This window comes from Ictidomys tridecemlineatus, chromosome 2 (assembly GCF_052094955.1).
Source record: "Ictidomys tridecemlineatus isolate mIctTri1 chromosome 2, mIctTri1.hap1, whole genome shotgun sequence".
Taxonomy (NCBI): domain Eukaryota; kingdom Metazoa; phylum Chordata; class Mammalia; order Rodentia; family Sciuridae; genus Ictidomys; species Ictidomys tridecemlineatus.
Window position 1 is genome coordinate 72,681,287 of NC_135478.1, and position 23,371 is coordinate 72,704,657.

General features: G+C 36.1%; 1 protein-coding gene across 1 annotated transcript in view; it reads right to left on the minus strand.

Moving 5' to 3' along the window:
- The window catches only part of Mapk1 (mitogen-activated protein kinase 1), a 79,274-nt gene that overhangs the window by 39,256 nt on the left and 16,647 nt on the right, over nucleotides 1-23,371 (minus strand). The window contains exon 2 of the mRNA XM_078038845.1: nucleotides 1,083-1,265. Coding sequence (XP_077894971.1) covers nucleotides 1,083-1,265 — 183 coding nt within the window. The remainder of the gene's footprint in view (nucleotides 1-1,082; nucleotides 1,266-23,371) is intronic.

Below are 23,371 nucleotides of genomic sequence, written 5' to 3' on the forward strand. Positions count from 1 at the left end.
GGACTCAAGACACAGGACGTAAAAACTTGTCATCTGCAAGGTTGTTTTCAGGGCGAAAGAGAAATAAAGTAGGACCTACAGATGGTAGCAATGGGAGGCATTTCACTTAAAATATCACTATACCTTATTAACAGAGCTATTTAAAAATGTAAAGAGCTCCCTAGAAACAGTAAAATGCAGTTCCCAGGAGGAGCAAACCACAAATTGGACAAATTGGTAGGAATATTATAGTAGCCTTTAGCATGCTTAATGCCTCTTTCATATGTAATCTTGCTTAATCCAGATTTTTTTTTTTTTTTTTTTTTTTTGGCACTGGGGATTGAATTCAGAGGCACTTTACCACTGAACTAAATCCCTAGTCCTTTTTATTTTAAGACAAGGTCTCACTAAGTTGTTTAAGGCCTTTGCTAAATTGCTGAGGCTGGCCTCAAAACTTGTGATCCTCCTGCCTCAGTCTCCAAGCTGCTAGGATTATAGTCATGTGTCACCACACTTGGCCTTAACCCAGATTTCTAATGTTAGTCCTAGTTATTCACATTAATTTCAAGGTGGAGTTGGCCTTAAAGATCATGAGGTCCAGTTACTTCACTTTAAAAATAAGGAAATGGAGACCTAAAGAGGAGTGATGACACTGTTGAGATCAGGACAGTACCGATTTGACTTAGGTCGATATCTGTTGAACCCTCTTTCTTGACTGATTTTTCCTTTCCTTTTTTACCACGATAACAAACCATCCATTGACCAGAAAACACATGACTGGAAATTATATTAACCAATACTTTCCATAACTACATTTAAAGAAAGTCTTTACTGAAACCAACGAAGAAAACATTAGACTTACCTAAGAGATACTAAAATAAATTACTGACAAAAGATAAAATCAGTCAGAGAAAAAAAAATTAAACCAGAAAAAAAAATTTAAATCATGCAAGCATTATGGTAAATAGCAAGTAGATTACAATCTTCTCTTAAATGTGCTTTATATATTTTCCTTCACTCTGACAAATCTAGTGAATTTCAAGTTATATTTACTCAATAAGATGATTAAGCAGTAGAGTCAGTTAACAGCCAGAAAAGGATACACATCTTTCATCTGCTCAATGGTTGGTGCTCGAATAATATCATTGATGCCAATGATGTTCTCATGTCTGAAGCGCAGTAAGATTTTTATCTCCCTCAGGGTTCTCTGGCAGTAGGTCTGATGCTCAAAAGGACTGATTTTCTTGATAGCTACTCGAACTTTGTTGATATTATCATAGGCAGAGCTTGAAAAAAAGCGGGGAGGGAGAGATGGCATTAACAACAGTCCACAGAATCTCTTGGTGGAAAGAATATAAATTGGTAAAATATTAAAATTTTATCATTCAGTGTAAATATCTGTTATCCAAAAAAAGGTCTCAAAGTAGGGAGAAAATATACTGACAGAATATGACAAAAAATAACAGAAGATTCAAACATAAGAGAGGATTCAGTCCTGTTCATTGGGTGGATGCCCATTTTCATAAACCCAAAACACGGGTTTATGCCAGATACACAAAATCATTTTCCCACTGTCTTAGACAGCAACTGCATTCTGATCAGAGTAATCACTTCTGCCTCCAAAACAAGAGCTTACTGTTGTAGTAAATTCCTCTGACTCAGCAGAAATGTTCAAATGATCAACTACATATTTATTCAACCCTAACAAAAACAAACCAAGAAAATGCCTTGATTACTTCTTTATCAATACTTTTTCTCTTAATTGCAAAATGACATATTTCTTTTCTGTTCCCAAGAAACGGAACAAGGAGGTTGGGATAGTTTTACAACAAAACCTGTAAAATAGACTTCAACAAATATTTTCATAGCCAAAACACAGGGCTCAATTAAGATCTAACTTCATATAATTCCAAACAGGAGCAAAAATAAAAATTTCATGATGAATTTAAACCTTGAGTATTGTATCTTCATAATCAACATTCTATTGAAATATTTTCTATAAAAGTTTTTTATAGTAATAAATATCAATATCTGGCCTATTGACCAAAGCAATGAAGTAATATTTATAAGCAATAAAACCCTGTTTCTTGTTTCCTCAGGGTAAGGGCAAGAAAACAACTATTCGACTAAAGTTTGTGCTTCTATAACGATATTTATCAATCTCTTAAGACTCACTGCATTTGTCTGAATCTACCATAAGACTATGCTCTAGGAGGGAACTTGACTTATTCAGCTTCAATGATCCCACAATATCATTAACATACTTTACACTGTTCCTGAATATTCTGAAGTGAAATATACTTCCTTAAATAGAAAAATCACTACTTGGATGTGTAGTTTAAGCAAGCTCACTCAATATTGGGAATACATATTTTTAGGAAAGAAAACATTTTTGGTAATGCAAATCATATAAAGACCACACCTTCAACAAAAGAGAGAAATTAATAAAGGACTGGGGGTATAGCTCCGTGGTAGAAATGAAGCCCTGGGGTTCCATCCCTCATACTGCAAAAATGAATGAATGAATGAATGAATAAATAATTTTAAAAGATGTGAAACACTTGATTTCAACTCAATTTAATAAATTTCTAGTTTTACTAAACAGTAGCCAAATCACATATTTGCTTTACATGATAATTCAACAAGATTTCAGGTCAGTGTTCTCTTTTTGCATGAACACTCAGTGATGAAATAACTGACATCTTTTTTTTTTTTTTGATAAGGTAACTTTTTTTCCCCCATAGCTTTATTTTATTCATTTATTTTTTATGTGGTGCTGAGGATTGAACCCATGGCCTCTCATGTGCTAGGTAAGTGCTCTGCCACTGAACTACAACCCCAATTCTATAACTGACATCTTTTAAGTTAGAAGGCCATTCCTACTTCAAAAGAAGGTGTGACCCTGTCCATGGAGTGTGGACTGTTTCTGTTGCTCTCCCCATTTTCTTTTTGCTGAGTTTTTGGTTAATATAATCATCACAGTACTGATCACAAAGAGGTTAATTCTTTTTTAAAAAATATATTTTTAGTTGTAGATGGACACAATACCTTTATTTTATTTTTATGTGGTGCTGAGGATTGAACCCAGTGCTTCAAGCATGCTAGGTGAGAGCTCTACCCCTTGAGCCACAACCCCAGCCATTAACATCATAACATTTGCTATCTCTCTATATTTTTCTCTTCTGATACTTGGCAAACATACTTCATTGGCATATCTTTTACAGTGGACTTTTCAGTGCCTCTTAATAGTGGGTGTTTAAAAATTAATTTGATAGAGCAAATATTGTTTTTGTTCCCTGGGATCTCTGCTCATCTCCCTCTTCTCCCCAACAAAAGACATACTACAGTTCTGTAATTTTTTTTTTTTTTAGAGAGAGAGGGGGAGAGAGAGAGAGAGAGAGAGAGAGAGAAAGAGAGAGAGACGGAGAATTTTTTAATATTTATTTTTTAGTTTTCGGCGGACACAACATCTTTGTTTGTATGTGGTGCTGAGGATCAAACTCAGGCCGCATGCATGCCAGGCAAGCGCGCTACCGCTTGAGCCACATCCCCAGCCCCAGTTCTGTAATTTAAATGTTATGTCTTTTATTCTATTTTTAAATATTTATTTATTTATTTTTAGATGGACACCACACAATGCCTTTATTTTTATGTAGTGCTGAGGATCAAACCCGGATCCCGCCCATGCTAGGCGAGTGCTCTACCCCTGAGCCATAATCCCAGCCCCAAAATGTATGTCTTTTAAACAATTTATAGTTGCAGCTTGGGATTGTAATCTGATTTGTGATTATAGAGTTTTGGGGATGGATCAAATTCAGGATACTTATATTTTTCCTTTTAACTGATAAACTTGCTCTTTTCAAAAAGAAAAAATTCAAAGGTTAATAAATAAATTGTTCATAGTTGAGAAAATAAAGAGTTTCATCAACCAAAGAGAAAAAAATAGTTTCCTAACTACTTCTTATAAGGCAAACAAACTTTAAATAAATTAAGATGCAAAATAATTAAAACCAAAACTAATGATCAATCTTTTCTGAAAGCACAAGCTTGAACATCAGAAGATAAATGAGTAAATGTGATTTCACAACACATTAAAACAATAATTCAAGTTGGGCATGGTGGTGCAAGGCTAATCCTAGCTACCTGGTAGATTACAAGTTTCAGGCCAGCATGGGCAAATTAGTGAGAACCTATCTCAAAATGAAAAAATACAAAGGGCTTGAGATATAGCTCAGTGGTAGAGCATTCAATCTCCAATACTAGTGATTATAAAAAAATTATTATTAAAATTATTATGACCAAGTAATATTTATCATAAGAATCCAAGAACAGTTCATTAAAAAAGAAACACTAAAAATAAGGGATCACATTGAATACACATTTCTGCATTAAAAAATAGGCACAAATGGCCAAGAAGCATACAAAATCAAAACCATAATGAGTTAATACCTCACAATTACCAGGATTTTCTTTTTTTTTTTTTTAAAGAGAGAGTGAGAGAGGAGAGAGAGAGAGAGAGAGAGAGAGAGAATTTTTTTTTAAATATTTATTTTTTAATTCTCGGCGGACACATCTTTGTTGGTATGTGGTGCTGAGGATCGAACCCGGGCCGCACGCATGCCAGGCGAGCGCACTACCGCTTGAGCCACATCCCCAGCCCAACCAGGATTTTCACTATTGAGAAAAACAGAACATACCAAGTATTGACAAGGATGGGGAAAACTTGGAACCCAAGCGCTGTTCATGAAATATAAAATGGTATAGTCACTGCACAACATAGGATGAAGCTACCTCAAAAAATTAAAAACAGGACTGGGGTTGTGGCTCAGTGGTAGAGCACTTGCCTTGCATGTGTGAGGCACTGAATTCGATCCTTATCACCACAAATAAATAAAAGTATTGTGCCCATCTCCAGCTAAATTTTTTTAAATTAAAAATAGAATTGCATTATAATCTAGTAATTTCACTTCTGGATATATATATACCCAAAGTAATTCAAAACAGGATTTCTAAGAGATAATGATATACCCATGTTGATGGCAGCATCAAGCACAGTAGCCTAGATGTAAAAGCAGCCCAAATATCTACTGTCCAATGAATGGATTAAAAGTAGTGTATACCTATAATGGACATTACCCAGTCTTAAAAAAATAAGCTAATTCAATTCAACATTCTTCACATGATAAAAACTCTCATCAAATTATGTACACAAACCAGCTGCAGTGGTGCATGCCTGTAATCCTAGCTGCTTGGGAGGCTGAGACAGGAGGATCCTGAGTTAAAGCCAGCTTCAGCAAAAGCAAGGTGCTAAGCAACTCAGTGAGACCCTGTTTCTAAATAAAATACAAAGTAGGGTTGGGGATGTGGCTCAGTGGTGGAGTGCCCCTGAGTTTAATCCCTGCTATTCTCCCTGCAAAATTATGTATTGAAGGAATATACCTCAGCAAAATGTAGACCATATATATCAAGCTCACAGCTAACATACTTGACAGTGAAAAGTTTTTCCTTTAAGATCAAGAACAAGATAAGGGCTGAATGCTCCCAATTCTTGTATTCAATGTAGTACTAGGACTGTAAGCTACAGAATTTAGGTAAGAAGAAGAGATAAAAGGCAACTAAATTGGAAAGAAATTTTTAAATTATCTCACAGACATGATCTTATATGTAGAAAATCCTAAAGACTTGACAAATAAAAAAAAACTTGTTAGAATAAATGAAGTAGCAAACATAAAATTAACATAAAAATCAGCTGCTTCTATGTACTAACAAGCTAAAAGAGACATTAAGAGAATAAATTCCTTTATGATAGCATCAATAAAATAATTAGGAATAAATTGAGCCAATGAGGTAAAAGATCTGTATGCTGAAAACTATAAAACATGGATAAAAGAAATCAAAGGCACAAATACATGAAAAGACAACCTGTACTCATGGCTGTTAAGAACCAATATTGTGGGCTGGGGTTATAGCTCAATGGTGGAGTACTTGCCTAGCATGTGTAAGGCACTGGGTTTGATCCCCAGCACCACATAAAAATAAATAAATAAATAACTAAATAAATAAGGTATTGTGTACATCTACAACTAAAAATTTATTTAAAAAAGAACTAATATTGTTAAAATGTCTATGTCTATACTATCCAAAGCAATTAATAGATTCAGTACAACCCCTATGAAAATTTCAATGGCCTTTTAAAATTTTTTCCACAGAAATAATCCCCAAATTTATAAGGAACCAATAGCCAAAGGACTCTTGAACAAGAACAAAGGGAGAGGCTGGGATTGTGGCTCAGCGGTGGAGTGCTCATCTAGCACATGCAAGGCCTTGGGTTCGATCCACATAAAAATAAATAGGCAAAGTGAGGGTATTGTGTCCAACTACTTCAAAAAAATAAATATTAAAAAAAAAGAAAACAAAAGTAGAGGTATCATCTTAACTAATTTCAAAACACATCACAAAGTTATAGTAATTGGGATATGGTATAGATAGGAGGTAGGAAAAACTTGAGGAAATATTAAAGTGCATGAACTTTCAGTTAAGATTAATAAATTCTGAAGATCTGTTGTATGGCATGACAACTTCAGAAAAATGTTAAGTATGTAAAATGATGGATAGATCGATTGGCTTAAGGTGATCATTTCACAACATGTAATATAACATATTGTATACTGCAAATATATTGCTTTTTTTTTACCTGTCAATTACACCCTTAAGAGGCTGGGGCTCAGTGGCAGAGCGGTTGTCTAGCACATGTGAAGCACTGAGAGTTCGATCCTTAGCACCACATAAAAATGAATATATAAAATAAAGGTATTGTGTGCATTACAACTAAAAATCTCTGGGGGGGGGGGAGAGAATGCTTGCAGGGAACCAGCATGTACTAGCATGAAAACAGACATATAGACATTAATAGAACCCAGAAAAAAGTTCATGCATTTATGGTCAAATTATCTTTGCATGTCTCTTAAATAAATGGTCTGGAAAAATAAAATATTCACAAATAGAAGAATGAAATTGATGCTTATCCCATACCATATACAGAAATCAACTCAAAATAAATTAAAGACTTAAACATAAGACCTAAAAAAAACTAGAATAAAACATAAGGGAGGTCAGGTGTCGTGCATGCCTGTAATCCCAGTGGCTTGGGAAGCTGAGGCAGGAGCCTCGGAACAAAAGTGAGGCGCTAAGCAACTCAGTGAAATTCTGTGTCTAAATGAAATACAAAATAGGGCTGGGGATATTGCTCAGTGTTTAAGCACCCCTGGATTCAATCCCAGGTACCAAAAAAAAAAAAAAAAAAAAAACTTCTTTTTTTTGTGATTACATGAATGAACCTAGAGAACATTATACTAAGTTATATAAGCCAGGCACAGAAATACTGAATGTTGTTACCTTATATGGGAAATCTAAAAAAGTCATACAAGCAGAGTAAATGGTGGTTGACCAATGTCCTTCCACCCTCCAGCTACTGGCAAACAGTACAATGTTTGTTGTGCAGAATAAATAAGTCCTAGAGATCTAATATACAGCATAGTGACTGTACTTAAGATACTGTATTGTAGACATAAAATTTGCTGAGTAGACCATCAATGTTCTTCCTACATACATGAAAAGAGGTGACAGATATTTTAATTAGCTTGATCATGGGAATCATTTCACAATGTATTCTTAACATCAAACATCTCCATCAGCCGGGAATGGTGGCATGTACTTGTAATCTCATGGTTTAGGAGGCTGAGGCAGGAGGATCACAAGTTCAAAGACAGCCTCAGGAATTTAGTAAGTCTTTAAGCAACTTAGCTAGACAAGTTTCAAAATAAAAATGAAAAAGGGATGGAGATGTGGCTCAGTGAGTTAAACAGCCCTGGGTTCAACAATCCCTGGTACCAAAAAAAAAAAAAAAAAAAAACCACTAAAACCAAAAAATAACCACCATCAATATATAAAATTTTAATCTATCAATTATGCCCCAATAAAGGTAGAAAAAGAAAACAAGAATAAGGTTAACCTTTTTATCGCATGCTACAACATGCATGAACTGTGAGGCCATGAGCTAAATGGAATAAGTCAGTCACAAAAGACACATGCTGTACGTTTCTATCACATGTGGTATCTAGTTACACTCAGACAATCAGAAAGTAAAATGGTGGTTACTGGGCTGGGGTTGTGGCTCAGCGGTAGAGCGTTCAACTCAACACGTGCGAGACCCTGGATTCAATCCTCAGCACCACATAAAAAAACAAAACAAGTGAAATAAAGGTGTTGTGTCCAACTACAACTAAAAAATAAATATCAATTTTTTTTTAAATGTTGGCTACCAAAGACAAGAGAAGGAGGAAATAGGTAGATGCGCTTAACAGGTACAGTTTCAGTTTTCCAAGATGAAAAAGTACTAGAGATCTATTGCATGACAATGGATACGCTTACAGTCTACTTGAAAATGGGTAAGATGTTGAATTTTGTTGTGCTATTATAATTTAAAAAATTAAATCAATCTGTAGAAAGGAAGGTTTATTTTGGTTCATGAAGTCAGTCCATAATCATTTGGCCCCACTGCTTTCTGCCTGTGCGTAAAGCAGAACATCATGATGGGGACTTCCTGGTAGAGTGAAGATGCTCATTTTGTAGCAGCCAGGAGTCAAAAGAGAGAAAGGAGAGGTCAGAGTCTCAATATCCCTTTCATGGTCATACCCCCAGTGACCTAATTCCTTCCCATTAGGCTCCACATTCTAAAGTTTCCACCACCACCCAATTGTGTCATCAGCTGGGACCAAGACTTCAACATGAGTTTTTTTTTTTTTTTTGGGGGGGGGCGGCAATTTAAGATTCAAACCATTAAAAAGAGAGAAAAAGATATATTTAATAAAAGAAAAAAATATTTCAACAGATGTCAAAAAAGAATGGATCTGCACATGTCTGTAATCCCAGTGGCTTGGGAGGCTGAGGCAGGAGGATCACGAGTTCAAAGCCATCTTCAGCAAAAAGTGAGGAGCTAAGCAACTCAGTGAGGTTTGAGGATGTGGCTTGGGAGGCTGAGGCAGGAGGATCACAAGTTCAAAGCCAGCTTCAGTAAAAGCCATTCAGCGAGGGTTGAGGAGGTGAGGATGTGGCTCAGTGGTTGAGCACAGCTGAGTTCAATCTCCAGTACCAAAAAAAAAAAAAAAAAAAAAAAAGAATGATAGTGGCTACATGAATCTATACATGATAAAATTGGTACAAGCCAGGCTTGGTGGTGCATATCTGTAATCTCAGTGGCTCAGGAAGCTGAGGAAGGAGGGTTGTGAGTTCAAAGCCAACCTCAGCAAAAGTGAGGTGCTTAGCAACTCAGTGAGACCCTGACTCTAAAGAAAATACAAATAAGGCTGGGGATGTGGCCCAGTGGTTGAGTGCCCCTGAGTTCAATCCCTGGTATACCCCTCTGCCCCCCCAAAAAAGAATAAATGACAGCATTAAAAAAAAATGTACAGGACTAAATAATTATATACACATAAATGAGTGCCTATAAAACTAGTAACACATGAATGAGCCCTGTAAATTGTACTAGTATTCATCTGTTGTGGTACTGAACTACAGTTATACAAGATGTTGCTATTGGGGAGAACTGGGATCTATGTTTTATTTCTTACAACTGTGTGAGAATCTATAATCAACTTAAAGTAAAGTTTAATTAAAGAAAAAAAGGCCACAAATAGGGAATTCGTTTTCCATACAACGGAATACTAGAGGTGAAGAGAAAAATGATGTGGAAACATTTTCAATATTAAGCCAAAAAAAAAACAACAACAACAACAAAAAAAAAAACTCCCCAAACAGAACAACAACAACAACAAAAAAAAAAAGGTCTACATCAGTGGCTAGTATGTTATCTTTTCCTAATGAGGAATTAAAGTAAATAATACATTAAAATCAACATTTGCTAGTATTTTCGTTAAAAAAAACTGCGAAAGGATACACAAGAAAGTAGTATGAGTATGTATAAGGGGAAGGACAGAACGCTAGGCAGAAAAGCAGAGCATATAGGGATAGGGAGGGGTGCAAAACAGTTCACACTATATTCTACATTATTTTGATTAAGGATCTACTATGAATCTGTTCAAAAAATAAAGTACAAAAAAAATTTTTTTTTTTAAGTTAAAAAAAAAAAAGAATTACTAGTAGAATACCCTTTAAAGAAGATACAATTATTTTGGAATTCTTGACCAATATAAAAATATTTTTAAAAGACAATTATTGCAAGGTGGTATAAAATCTTTATTTAACCTCATTCTCACTTAAGCAAATAATTTATCAAGTATTGGGTTAGTCCCTTCTGTAAACAGATTACTCATTCTGACATTAGGATATGAAGATGATAGATAATACTCTGCCCTTAAGGAGTTGAAGGAATTCAGAGTACCCATTCATTTTAAATGAACACAACCTTCAAGTCTCAGATGTGTTCTACCCTAAGAACCCTAAATCCTGGGAAATGGGAAGCGGTCAGGGTTGTAGGTTGGAGATGAGTATATAAATTCTTAGAGAAATTTTCTACTACTTGACAAAAACAAATGAATTTTTTATATAAAATTTGAATCTCAAAATTTGTGTTGGTTTCATGGGTGTATGTGTCAAAACTTACCAAATTTTATACTTTGTGTAATATATTGTATATTATAAATATTATCGTATATGTGTAATTATTGCATATTACCTTTTTTTTATATATATATTTTTCAGTTCTCGGCGGACACAAAGATATGGTGCTGAGGATCGAACCCGGGCCACACGCATGCCAGGCGAGCGCGCTACCACTTGAGCCACATCCCCAGCCCCGCATATTACTCCTTAATACAGTAATTTTAAAACAGCAACAGCCCTCCCTCAGCACCCTCCAAATTAAGGAAGGAACCAAGGCTCTTTGGACACATGGTCCACTCCAGGGTTAAGGCGAGTAAGAACAGACAGATTCCAGGAACATAATGACCAGTAAGTACGTAAGTAAAAGTCCACAAAATTCTGGAGTATTTAACATGTTTTGTGATCACATAGGTAAGAAAAGAGAACCAGCATGAGTCAATAATGAACAAGTCATGCTAAACTAACTTCATTCCTGTTTTGATAGGGTTACTACAACAACAGGAGAATGCCGCCAAAGCTGTGGTGAATTCAAGCCACATGCATTAAGCACTTCCCATTTGTAAGAATTCATGTTAGGATTGAAGGCAAAAACAAATGATCCTGCTCTTGAGAAACTTGCAAATCAGTGAGGAAAAAGAGACAGGAACACATAATACTTTTAGCACAGTAAAAGCACTTCTGAAACTCAAGAAGAATCTGGGTAGCATAATTGCAAAGGGTATTAAAGGAGGGATTAAAAGACAACTGAGGTTTATATAAACCATATCCTACAGGAAGTAAAAGCAAGGACACAAAGAAAAGCAAACAGAAATACATGGATGGGTTATAATCAGGACATTTTATGGGGACCACTGGCCCTCACCTAGCCATGTTCCTTCTATGAGAGATTTATAGGGTGTGGGTACCATGCCCACCAGGAGCCCCAGATTTCCCTGCACCAAGAACTATGCAGGCCTATGCCCAGGAACTCTAGTGAGAGCGGAATTTCTCTCCAATCTGTGTACCCAAAAGGTGGCCAATTGGCAGGTGTTCACAAGTGTGAGATGCACATGGACTGTGTAGACTGGCAGATCCTATACGTACACACTTAAGTTCATAGTGGGAGACATTACTGTGGTTCAAAAGAGATACCGGCTGTATTGGAGGCTTGCTTTCCTGGAAATGAAGGCACATAACTCTAAGAAGCCTGAGAATTTTCTACTTGAACATGATGTTCCAGGTCATTAAGATATTCTTCTGAGAAGTGCCTTTCAGTTTCTTAGCCCACTTATTGATTGGGTTATTTATTTATTCTTTTTTAGTGTTAAGTTTCTTGAGTCCTTTATATATCCCAGAGATTAATGTTCTTTCTGATATGGGAGTGGTAAAAATTTGCTCCCATTCTGTAGGCTCTCTATTCACCTGATTGTTTCTTTTACTGAGAAGAAGCTTTTCAGTTATTTATTGATTCTTGATTTTATTTCTTGCATTTTAGGAGTCTTATTAAGGAAGTAGGGGCCTAATTCAACACGATGAAGAATTGGGCCTACTTTTTCTTCTATTAGGTGCAGGGTTTCTGGTCTAATAACTAAGTCCTTGATTCACTTTGAGTTCTGTGCATGGTGAGAGATAGGGGTTTAGTTTCATTTTGCTACATATAGATTTCCAGTTTTTCCAGCACCATTTGTTGAAAAGGCTGTCTTTTCTCCAATGTATGTTTTTGGCACCTTTCTCTAGTATGAGATAACTGTATTTATGTGGGTTTATATCTGTGTCCTCTATTCTATATCACTGGTCTACTAGTCTACAAGTCCATGTTGGTGTTAATACCATGCTGTTTCTGTTACTATTGCTCTGTAATACAGTTTAAGGTCTGGTAATGTAATACCACCTGCTTCACTCTTCTTTAGTAAGGAGTGCTTTGGCTTTTCTGGGTCTCTTATTTTTCCAGATGAATTTAATGATTGCTTTATTTCTATAAGGAATGTCATTGGGATTTTGACTGGAATTGCATTAAATCTGTATAGTGCTTTTGGTGGTATGGTCATTTTGACAATATTAAATCTGCCTATCCAAGAACATGGGAGATCTTTCCATCTTCTAAGGTCTTCTTTAATTTCTTTCTTTAGTGTTCTGTAGTTTTTATCGTAGGGGTCTTTTATCTCTTTCGTTAAGTTGATTACCAAGAAGATATCAAAAAATATATGAACAAAATGTTCAACATCTCTAGCAGTTAGAGAAATGCAAATCAAAACTACTCCAAGATTTCATCTCATTCGAGTCAGAAAGGCAGTTATTAAGAATACAAGCAACAATAAGTATTGGTGAGGATGTGGGGGAAAAGGAACACTCTTACATTGCTAGCGGGACTGCAAATTGGTGCAACCAATCTAGAGAGCAGTATGGAGATTCCTTAGAAAATTTGGAATGGAATCACCATTTGACCCAGCTAACCCACTCGTTGGTTTAAACCCAAAAAGGTAGTCTAACAAAATGATACCTCTAAAGCTGATGAAATAATTAGCATGTAGATAATTTGGTTTAATTGAATAACTAGAATGAGGGCTGGGGCTCAGCGGTGGAGCTCTCGTCTAGCATGTTCGAGGCTCTGGGTTCGATGAAAATAATTAAAATAAAGGTATTGTGTCCAACTACAACTGATAAATTCTTGTAAAAAAAGAATAACCAGAGTGAATAAATTATTTCATAGTTAAATTCTTTAGGTATAAAAATGCAGGTGAGTTTGACAGAAAAAAAATATTCCTAAAAATATTACCAGAAACTTTTAAGTTAAATCCCACTTATTACTTTTTTTTGGGGGGGGGGGTACTGGGGATTGAATCCAGGGATGTGCTACCACTGAGCTACATTACCAGCCCTTTATTTTGAGACAGGGTCTTGTCAAGTTGCTCAGGATGGCCTGGAATTTGCAATCCTACTGCCTTAGTCTCCTGAGTATCTGGAATTACAGGCATGGGTCACTGTTTCCAGCTCAAATTATTTGATATTTGAATACTTACTATTGCCTAAATACTCTGCAAACTGAAATAAATTAAGACATCATCCCACTTGCCTTTCTCCCTTTGAGCATCCTTAAAAATAGAGATGACATTTACTGCGGTACTATCTAAAAAAATAAAACCTTCATTGCCAAACATAAGGATCAATACATAATGTAGTATTAATAACAGGTCATGGTGTGTCCACTAAAATAAGTCTGAAGATACTATAGTTTTGCTGAGTGTGGTAGCACATGCCTGTAATCTGAGTGGCTTGGAAGGCTGAGGCAAGAGGATTGAGAGTTCAAAGCCAGCCTCAGCAAAAGTAAGGCGCAAGCACTCAGTGAGACCCTGTCTCTAAATACAAAACAGGGCTGGGGATGTGGCTCAGTGGTTGAGTTTCCCTGAGTTCAATCCCCAGTACCAAAAAAGAAAGAAAGAAAGAGAAAGAAAAGAAGGGGCTGGGGTTGTGGCTCAGTGGCAGAGCACTTGCCTCACACACGAGAGGCCTCACCACCACATAAAAATAAATAAATATAATAAAGATATTTAAAAAAAGAAAGAAAATTTGGTAACTTAATTTAAAAAAAAGAAAGAAAAGAAATAACTTTTTTTCTTTTTAAATAACTTGAGTTTTTAAAGCAGCTCCTAAAGTTCTAAATACTTTTAAAGGTTTCTGCTCTTAGCCATCATGGAGAAAGAGATCTACTCTCCTGTTTTATACAACTTGTAAAACAAAAAAAACCCCACCCCCAAACCAAACACACACACACCGCGCACATGCTTTTCTGATAGTGCAAAAGGCAGCATAAGATAGGAAAGTGAGGTCTGTGACTAACCCAGCTTATTACTGAAGGATTTTCAGGCTGCAATGTAGAATAGGAAAACCCAAATGGCATTTTCCTTGAGCCAAGAACAGAAGAACTTGGGATTTGAGAGCTCAAGTCAGTTAGAATTTGTGGGGCAGAGTACTAGAGAGGCAAGAACATCACAGGGAATGTTGGGAAAATCTGCAGGGGTTCCCATACAGCACTTATCAGAGAACATGCACAATAAAATTCCAAGGCTGAGTAAAGAGCAATGGGAAAGGAACAAGTGGAACAAGGCTGGGAACAGTCTGTCTTATCAGTCAGAGAAGAAAGACATCCCAACATACAGAGCATCAAATCGAGCCCTTAGAAATTATCTCAGAAAGTACTGCCTCAGTAATGAGACCAAATCAGTTTTCATTAATAGCTCTTTTGGTCCTGCCAAGAATGTGTAAAATCAAGCCTTCAAAAGATTTCAGACAACTTAACTACTTCCCAGAGGAAAAAAAGAGCTCAAAAGTATTTAATGGAATACCAAAATAACTAGTACTCGATAATGTAAAGTTAAAAATGACTTGCATCCCATCAAAATGTATTAGTATTCCAAAAGCAGAAAATATGATCCACAATGAAAAGAAAAACCTACCAAAAAAAACCCCCCAAACAAACAAACAAAAAAAATCCAAAACAAACAAACCCAGAAGGAACAAAGATAACAGACTAAGTAGAAAAGAATGTTAAAACAAGCTGGATGTATTGATGCATATCAGTAATTACAGCTCCTTGGGAAGCTGAGACAGGTTTGCAAGTTCAAGGCCATCTTGGGTAACTCAGTGAGACCCTGTCTCAACAAAACAAAAAAGAAAGGCAGGCAGGCAGGTGATGGTAGGGGTTGTAGTTCAGTGGTAGAGTGCCTGCCTAGCATGGTGAAGCCCACTACCACCCAAAACAACAAATAAATAAATAAAAACAGCTACTCTAAATTTATTCCATATATTAAAACACACACACACACACACACACACACACACACACACACACACACACACACACACACGGGAGCCTGGGCATGAGGAGAGAAATGAAAGCTACTTAAAAAAGACCAACTGAGGGCTGTGGTTGTGGCTCGGCGGCAGAGGGCTATCCAGCACATGTGAAGTGCTGGGTTAGATTCTCAGAACCACATAAAAATAAATAAAGGCATTATATCCAACTTACAACTAAAAAAAAAAATTAAAAAAAAAAAGACCACCTAGAATGTCTAGAGATGAAAAAATACAATGGTTGGAATTAGCAACACATTATACCCTGATCAAAAACCTGTCAAACTAAGACACAGCAATAGAAACCATCCCAAATCTAACACTTAAATGGGGTGGGAACTGGCCATCTGAGAAAAACAGTAAATAGTGAGCTGTAGGTGATGGAGGTGTGGCTCAAGTGGCAGCGCTCTCTCTGGCATGCGTGCAGCCCAGGTTGGATCCTCAGCACCACATACAAAGAAAGACGTTATGTCCGCCAAAAACTAAAAAATGAATATTAAAAAAACTTAAAAAAAATAGTGAGCTGTAGGCAAGATTAAGTGGCTTAAGCTACATTTAAATAGAGTTTTAAATATCTTCACATACACAAAGTTTAAAGGACAGTAAATACTTATTTTCATAAAAGTATTAATATCAAGGAAAAAAAAATTTGTATTTGTAAACTAGTGTATAAGTGCCATTTCAATGATGGTTTTAAAACTAAACAACAGACATTAGTGAAAGAAACTGTCATCAAAGAGACTAAAAACTTTGACATCAAAGTATTAGCCCAGACTAGTTTCAGATAATAATGGCATTTATCTCTTAGATTAAAAGAGAAAAAAATTTTCAGATTTCCACTTGACATTTCAAATCTACTACCATATTTGCCAGATAGGACTAGCAAAAGCAGTCTTATTTGGGGAAAAAATACAATATGTGGGAGAAAATGGCCTATTCTAAATTGCTGTATGAAAACTGTGCCTTTTTTAATTTAAAGGAACTAAACTTTCTTCTTTTTAATTTTTTTTTTTTAGTTATCAATGGACTTTTATTTATTATATATGTGGTCCTGAGAATCAAACCCAGGGCCTTGCACATGCTGGGCAATGGCTCTACCACTGAGCCACATCCTTAGCCCCTAAACTTTATTCTTAAGACTTAATTCATCTGAATAGATTTACTTTTGTAGTATAGTTCCTCTGATATATTTCTTTGCTCATTTTCTTTCTTTTTAACTTTTTGCAGTGCTGGGGATTGAACAGAGTGCCTCTGAAATGCTAAGCCAATGCCCTACCACTGAATTATACTCCCAGTCTACTTTGCTCATGTTAATTCCTTTTCCATCATCCTTAAATGTAATTGCGTTTTTCTACATATATTTAGATCTGTCCATGGCTCTGAAAGTAGGGCACTTAGCAACTAAAACCTTTCTCTGTGCTGGTAGAGCCCACACAAACTCATGAGGCAGTGAACCAATCTGATTCTTCCAGCTGTACTTCCAATACTGCATTCTTACACAAGCTGTCTATAGTCATTCTGTCTGAGCAGCCATCTCCGCACACAGGCTCACACTGAGGACTTTTCCTGCCACCTATTACTAGAACATGTCTCCCAATGCTATATTTACACCATGTAAAATGCAACAACTGTTAACACAGTTAATGTAGCACTTTCAAGTCTTATTTCTCCTACACAGATTCTTATTTTGGTGTGTATTATGAGTCAGATGTGTACTCAGCAGAAACAAATGTACATTAAAAATGTGAAGGGTAAAGAATTCTTAGGCATTTGCGGGTTTTGTTTTATTAAAGATGATTGAAAGGGCTGGAGATGTAGCTCAGTGGTAGAGTGCTTGCCTAGCATGCACAAAGCCCCACATTCCATCCTGGGCATAGTAAAAAACAAACAAACATACAAACTACTTTAAACCTATTACACATAATAATGACTTTTGTAGATTGATGGTTTTTTGGGAACTAAGTATAAAGAACAAAAAATGTCTGGGTCTATTATATCATTTTCTCATTGTACTCTCATGTAAAACTAATGTATTACTGGAAAAAAGTTCTATAAAAAATTCTTTCTTGGTGATAGTTACTCCCCCACCCCCCGTACCAAGGATTGAACCCAGAGCCTCATACATGCTAGGAAAGCACTTTATCAATGAGCTATATCCTCATCCTGTTTTGTTTTTTTTTTTAATTTTTATTTTTTAGTGGGGAGGAGACAGAGTCTTGCTAAACTGCCCAAGCTGCCCTCAAACTTGTGATCCTCCTGGGCTTCCTAAATAGCTGGGATACAAGTGTGCACTACTATGCCTGGCAAATAATAGGTACAATTTCCTAAGTGCTTCTTATGTACCAGACACTGTTTTATGTTAATATCTATGGACCTCTTTTAGAATGTGGTATTTTAATGATGGCTCAAAAGCAGGCAGGATTTGGGGGGTCATGTGCACCAGGATGGAACCCACATTCTTGCTCCTGCTGGGCATGTGTTCTATCACAGAACTATATCACCAGTCCTTTCTAAATTGTACTTTGAAATGGTGTCTCACTAAGTTGCTTAAACTAGCCTTGAACTTCAGAGAGATCCTCCTAGGATTACAGGGATACAGCACCATGCCCTGCAAGATTTTAACACACAGCTCATGAGAAAAACCTGCAGGTGCTAAAGAATGGAAGGTTAGGTATAAGAGCTGGACAGTTCAATGTGGCTGGTGTTCATAATCTGTCTAGGGAAAGGGCAAAAGGTTAAATCAAAGTGAAAAAGGAGAGAAATCTACAATTTACTCTGACAGTAATTTTCAGAATACTTACAACCTTCCCTACTTTGAAATTATATCAGTAGTTAAATCTGATGCTTGATCTTGCAATTTAAGGCACTAACATAGTATATACAAAGATGCACTGTGGACACAGCAATGAAAACAGAAAACTTCCTGGCTTCGTAGTTTTATATAAAATAAGGGTGATTTAGAGACATAGGTATTACTACATATAATATGACCATATTATAAGTTATGATGGATGCTGAGGAAAATGCAAATAATATCGTTAAGGTCATTAGGGATTAGGAGGAGTTGGTTTAAGTTAGTGGTTTACAGAAGGCTCTTTCTCCTTAGAGAAATTAGAGGGGCATTTAAACAAAGACCTGAAGAATGAGCAGGAATTAGCCAAGTTGGGGGGCACCAGAGGAGACAAGTATTCTACAAACAGGTAATGTGGAATATTTGGGGATCCATAAGAAGGCCAATGTTGGTAGAATGTACTAAGCCAAGAGCATGGTTCATGATGAGGCTGAAGAAATAGGCAACACCTGGCAATTGCTAAGGGTTGAAGATTTGTCTTAAGTGTGCTTCCACTTTAAGCTAGGGATAAAAGTACCCAATTTATATTTTTAAATGATTTCTCCAGCTAAGACAGGGGCTAAATGGTGATTTTTTTTTTTTTAAAGGAAACTGAAGCACTGTAATAGTACCAGTAGGAGGTAACAAAGTGCTCTGGATTAGGCAACAAACACAAAACTAGCATTTTTAGCAGATCAGTTCATTGTGTAAAATTGTCCTACTGCAGGACAATTACTAATTGACCCAAGAGTGCTATAAACCACAACACTCTCAAGTTAGTAAATTTTTAAAAAAATATTTATGTTTTAGGTGTTGATGGACACAACACAATGCCTTTATTTTTATGTGGTGCTGAGGACTGAACCCGGGACCCGCCCATGCTAGGGGAGCGCTCTACTGCTGAGCCACAATCCCAGCCCCAGTAAATAATTTTTAAAAAGAAAAACAACTACACCTCTGAAGGGAGTGGTAAAGTCTTTGGAGTATACAAGAATGATTACAATGGAGACAGGAGATACCAAGACAGAAAAGGAAAGGCTACTGTGGAATGGCATCTGAGAATGAGATTTTTGACCCTCCCATCAGGGTCTGATGTAGATGGAAGAAAAAAATTTGCAATACATAGCACTTGTATTAAGAAGACATGAAATCTCTTAGGACTTCAAAATAAGATAATGGGAAACTCAATATTAAAAACAGGCAAAAGAATACATACTTTCTGTGTGATAATAAACATATGGAAATGATCAAAGAAAATATAAATTAAAACAACATACCCATTAACTAGAATGGCTAAAATAAAAGACTGACCATAGCAAGTGCTTATCAGGATACAGTAAAGCTAGAACTTTCATACTAGATGAGATTGCAAGATGGCAAACCCACTATGAAAAAGAGTTGGACAGTTTCTGAAAAAATTAAATACACCTACCGCACTAACCCAGTGATTTCAATCCTAAGTATTTACTTAAGAGAAACGAAACTACATGCTCACAAAGACTTGTACACAAATGTTCCCAAACTGGGAACAACCCAAATGTCCACCAAGAAGTAAAGGGTACATAAACTGGTACATCCATACAATGGAACAGAACTCTGCAATAAAAGGGAAACACTACTGATAGGTACAAAAAGGATGAATCACTATGCTAAGTGAAAGAAGGCATGAAATGCTGGAAAAGCTGAAGCTGATCCATAGTAATAAAAAGTTGACCGGTGGTTGTCTGAGGTACAAAGGGAATGCAAAGGGGCAGAAGAGAGCCTTCTGAGGTGATATGAATGTTGTCTGTCTTCAGTGTGGTAACAGTCACAAGTATGTCCATTTGTCAAGATTTCTCTTAAATGTGCACCTAGAAGATACATTTTACCACTCTTGCCTTTCTGGGTTTAGTTGACTGAACCCAGAACCTCATGCATACTAAGCACACCCACTACCACTGAGTTACATCCTTAGCCCCAGAGATGCATTTTATTAAATATAAATTATACCTCAAAAAGATGATTTAAATTTTTTTTCAAACTGTGCTACAAAATTATGGGGTTGATTTCTTTCCATGATTCATAAGCTCATATTGAAGGCTATTTATTCCAAGGGAAATGTTCCAATCAGGTTTTGAGAGTGAATGCCCACTTTATATCAGGTTTTGATATAAAGTTTCTGTATATTAAGATTTTTTCCTTCTAAGCTCTATCACTAAATCATCTCATAGGAGAGGATAAATAATCTTTGTAGATAATAAAGTCTGTCTAAATAAAATGGTATCTTATCATGTACAAGCAGCACATATTGTATATGTTGTTAAGCAACTAAAATGCTACCTATCAACTGTGAATGGGTTATTTTTAGAGGAAGCTATTAAGTTGTTCTCTAAGCTACCCATTTTGGTGAACTTTAATTATCTGCACACAAAACTACAGTACTTCGTTTCACAGATAAAAATTAACTTGTCTTCAGATGCTAAGTAAGTTAGACTGATACAAATTATGTTCCAAAAATAAGTAGGTAGATAATACTAATGATGCTTTAAAAGAAAATGTACTTATTGCTTTAACTTGGTTCTCTAATAATTCACTAAGAAAGAAAGAAAGCTGGTACAAAAGTTCTTGTTTTTTTTTTTAAGGTGCAAACCATTAAGTGAGCAAATAAAAGTGAATCTAAAGTCATTTTGACTATAAAACCAATGCTAGTAAATGCCTTTGCACTTACTCATAATTTTATATTTTAAGAGTCAATGACCTGGGCTGGGGCTGTAGCTCAGGGGCAGACCACCTCTAGCATGTGTGAGGCACTGGGTTTAATCCTCAGCACCACATAAAAATAAACAAAGGCATTCTGTCCATCTACAACTACAAAAACATTAAAAAAAAAAAAAAAAAGTCAATGACCTGACACCATATAGGTATCATGGCTTAAAATTTGATGTCATTGTCACATACCAATCTCCTCAGTACAGGTTGTCTGGAGAGCCTAGAGCATAAACAAATTTTGTCAGATACATATGCATTTTTTCAATCTCTCCAGTAAAAAATAAAGGTTAAAGACCTGGCAAAGTTTCAATTCTGGCCCTATTCCTCATATCTCTCACTAGCTGAGACATAACAGGCTGAGCAAACATCTTCAGGTAATCAACTGCTTGGTTAAAAAATGAAGGACACTCAAGAACTGCGAATATTACAGAGGTAACTAAAGTACAGCCTGAAAGATAATAGGTCTTCAAAAAACAAACAAAAAAAATCAGTATGGGGCTGGGGTTGTGGCTCAGTGGTAGAGTTCTCCCGTAGCACATGCACAGCCCTGAGTTTGATCCTCAGCACCACATGAAAAAAATAAATAAATAAAATAAAATAAAGGTATTGTATCCAACTACAACCAAAAATAAATATTTTTTTAAAATAATAATTCATCATACTGATCATGGCACAGAAGATGTATTGCTTCCCAAACTAGGCTCTCATGTAGAAAAGTTCTGACTATTTAGATCTTTTTCTTCAGGATAAGCCAAAATCTCTCTCCCATGCAAGAGGAGTGTGGAAATGGGAGAACAGATATGAAGGCACGATATGTAAAGGCAATCCATACTGAGGGGAGATAAGAAGGATCCAAATGGGACAAGCAAAAAGATCATGTTGAAGACCAGTGGAAATTAGAATTCAGAGATTTTTAGTGGTGCCAATCATGACAAGATTATATATATTATATATATCAGCAGCCTATGAGGAAGATCAAGACAAAAATGAATAACTTCATAAGGGCTTATATACTTTTGCAAGCTGTACCCTCAGAGTCAGTTCCAAGGGGGAGAGACTCAGTGGTCTTCATCACTGAAACTTTATATAAAGGAGTGAAGAAATGCAAATCTCTCACAAATTGCCTCACTGACAAAAATACTAAACACCTGTCTCACACATGTGAAAAATGATTTTAAGATGGCAAAAATGTATAAACTTGAAGTACATGGTATTATCTAAATGGAAAAGAGCTGCCTGTACAACTAAGCAGGTGGTGATTTTTTTTATATAATAGGTGCTAAAGTAGAAAAAATGTAATACATAATTGTACCTTTAAAATGCCAATAAGAAAATCTCTAGTCATTATCTAAAAAACTAATTTATTTCTTTGCTTTAAAAAGTCTCTGTAGTTACTGTGTTTTGTAACCCATCATGACAGATGAGGAAGTAGGCAGGATAAGGAAGACCATGAGTAAAATTTGATACTCATTTATATGTATGTGCAGTTTTAAAATATATGCAAGTGACAATTATATATTGCTGCTGGGAATGCAAACTGAACAATCCTTCTTGAGAAGAATTTGGCAATACTGGGTGGGGTTGTAACTCAGTGGTAGAGCACTTGCCTAGCACGGGTGAGGCACTGGGTTCAATTCTCAGTACCACATATAAATAAATTAATTAAATAAAGGTCCACCAACAACTAAATATATATATATATTCCAAAGAATTTGGCAATACCTAACAAAACTATATATGTGTATCTATCTTTTGACACAGCAATCCCACTCCTAGGAATCTACTCTATATTACAAACTTTCAATGATATGAAAATACATATATACTGAGCTATTCACAGCAGCATTATCTGTAACTGCAAAATACTGGAAGCCACTCAACTGCCCATACATTGGAGACGGGCTGAATACACAATGATACATCCACACACAATGATACATCCACACCTTGGAGTGAGTATTCTGCAGCCTACAGCGGTAAAAATGAATGAGAAGGATCTCTAAAATAAGGAGGGAATTCCAAGATGTACTGTTAAGTGAAAAAAAGCAAAGTACAAAAGATATTTATACCATGTATTTTTCAGGTAAGAAGGGATAACAAGAAAATATACATGTATCTGCTTATTTGTATAAAAGAAATATAGGAAGATAAACCAAGAACTATACACAGGCTATCTACAGGAACCAGGGAAGAGAGAATGGGAAAAAGATGGTAGGGATAAAGAAGGGACATTTTAGAGTATACCTCATATTTAGCTATGACTCACAACTACAGTCATGTATAAAACCAACCAGGATATGGGAAGAATCCAAAATGAAAACAAATGAACCTGACCACACTACAAATGAACAAACCACACTGAAG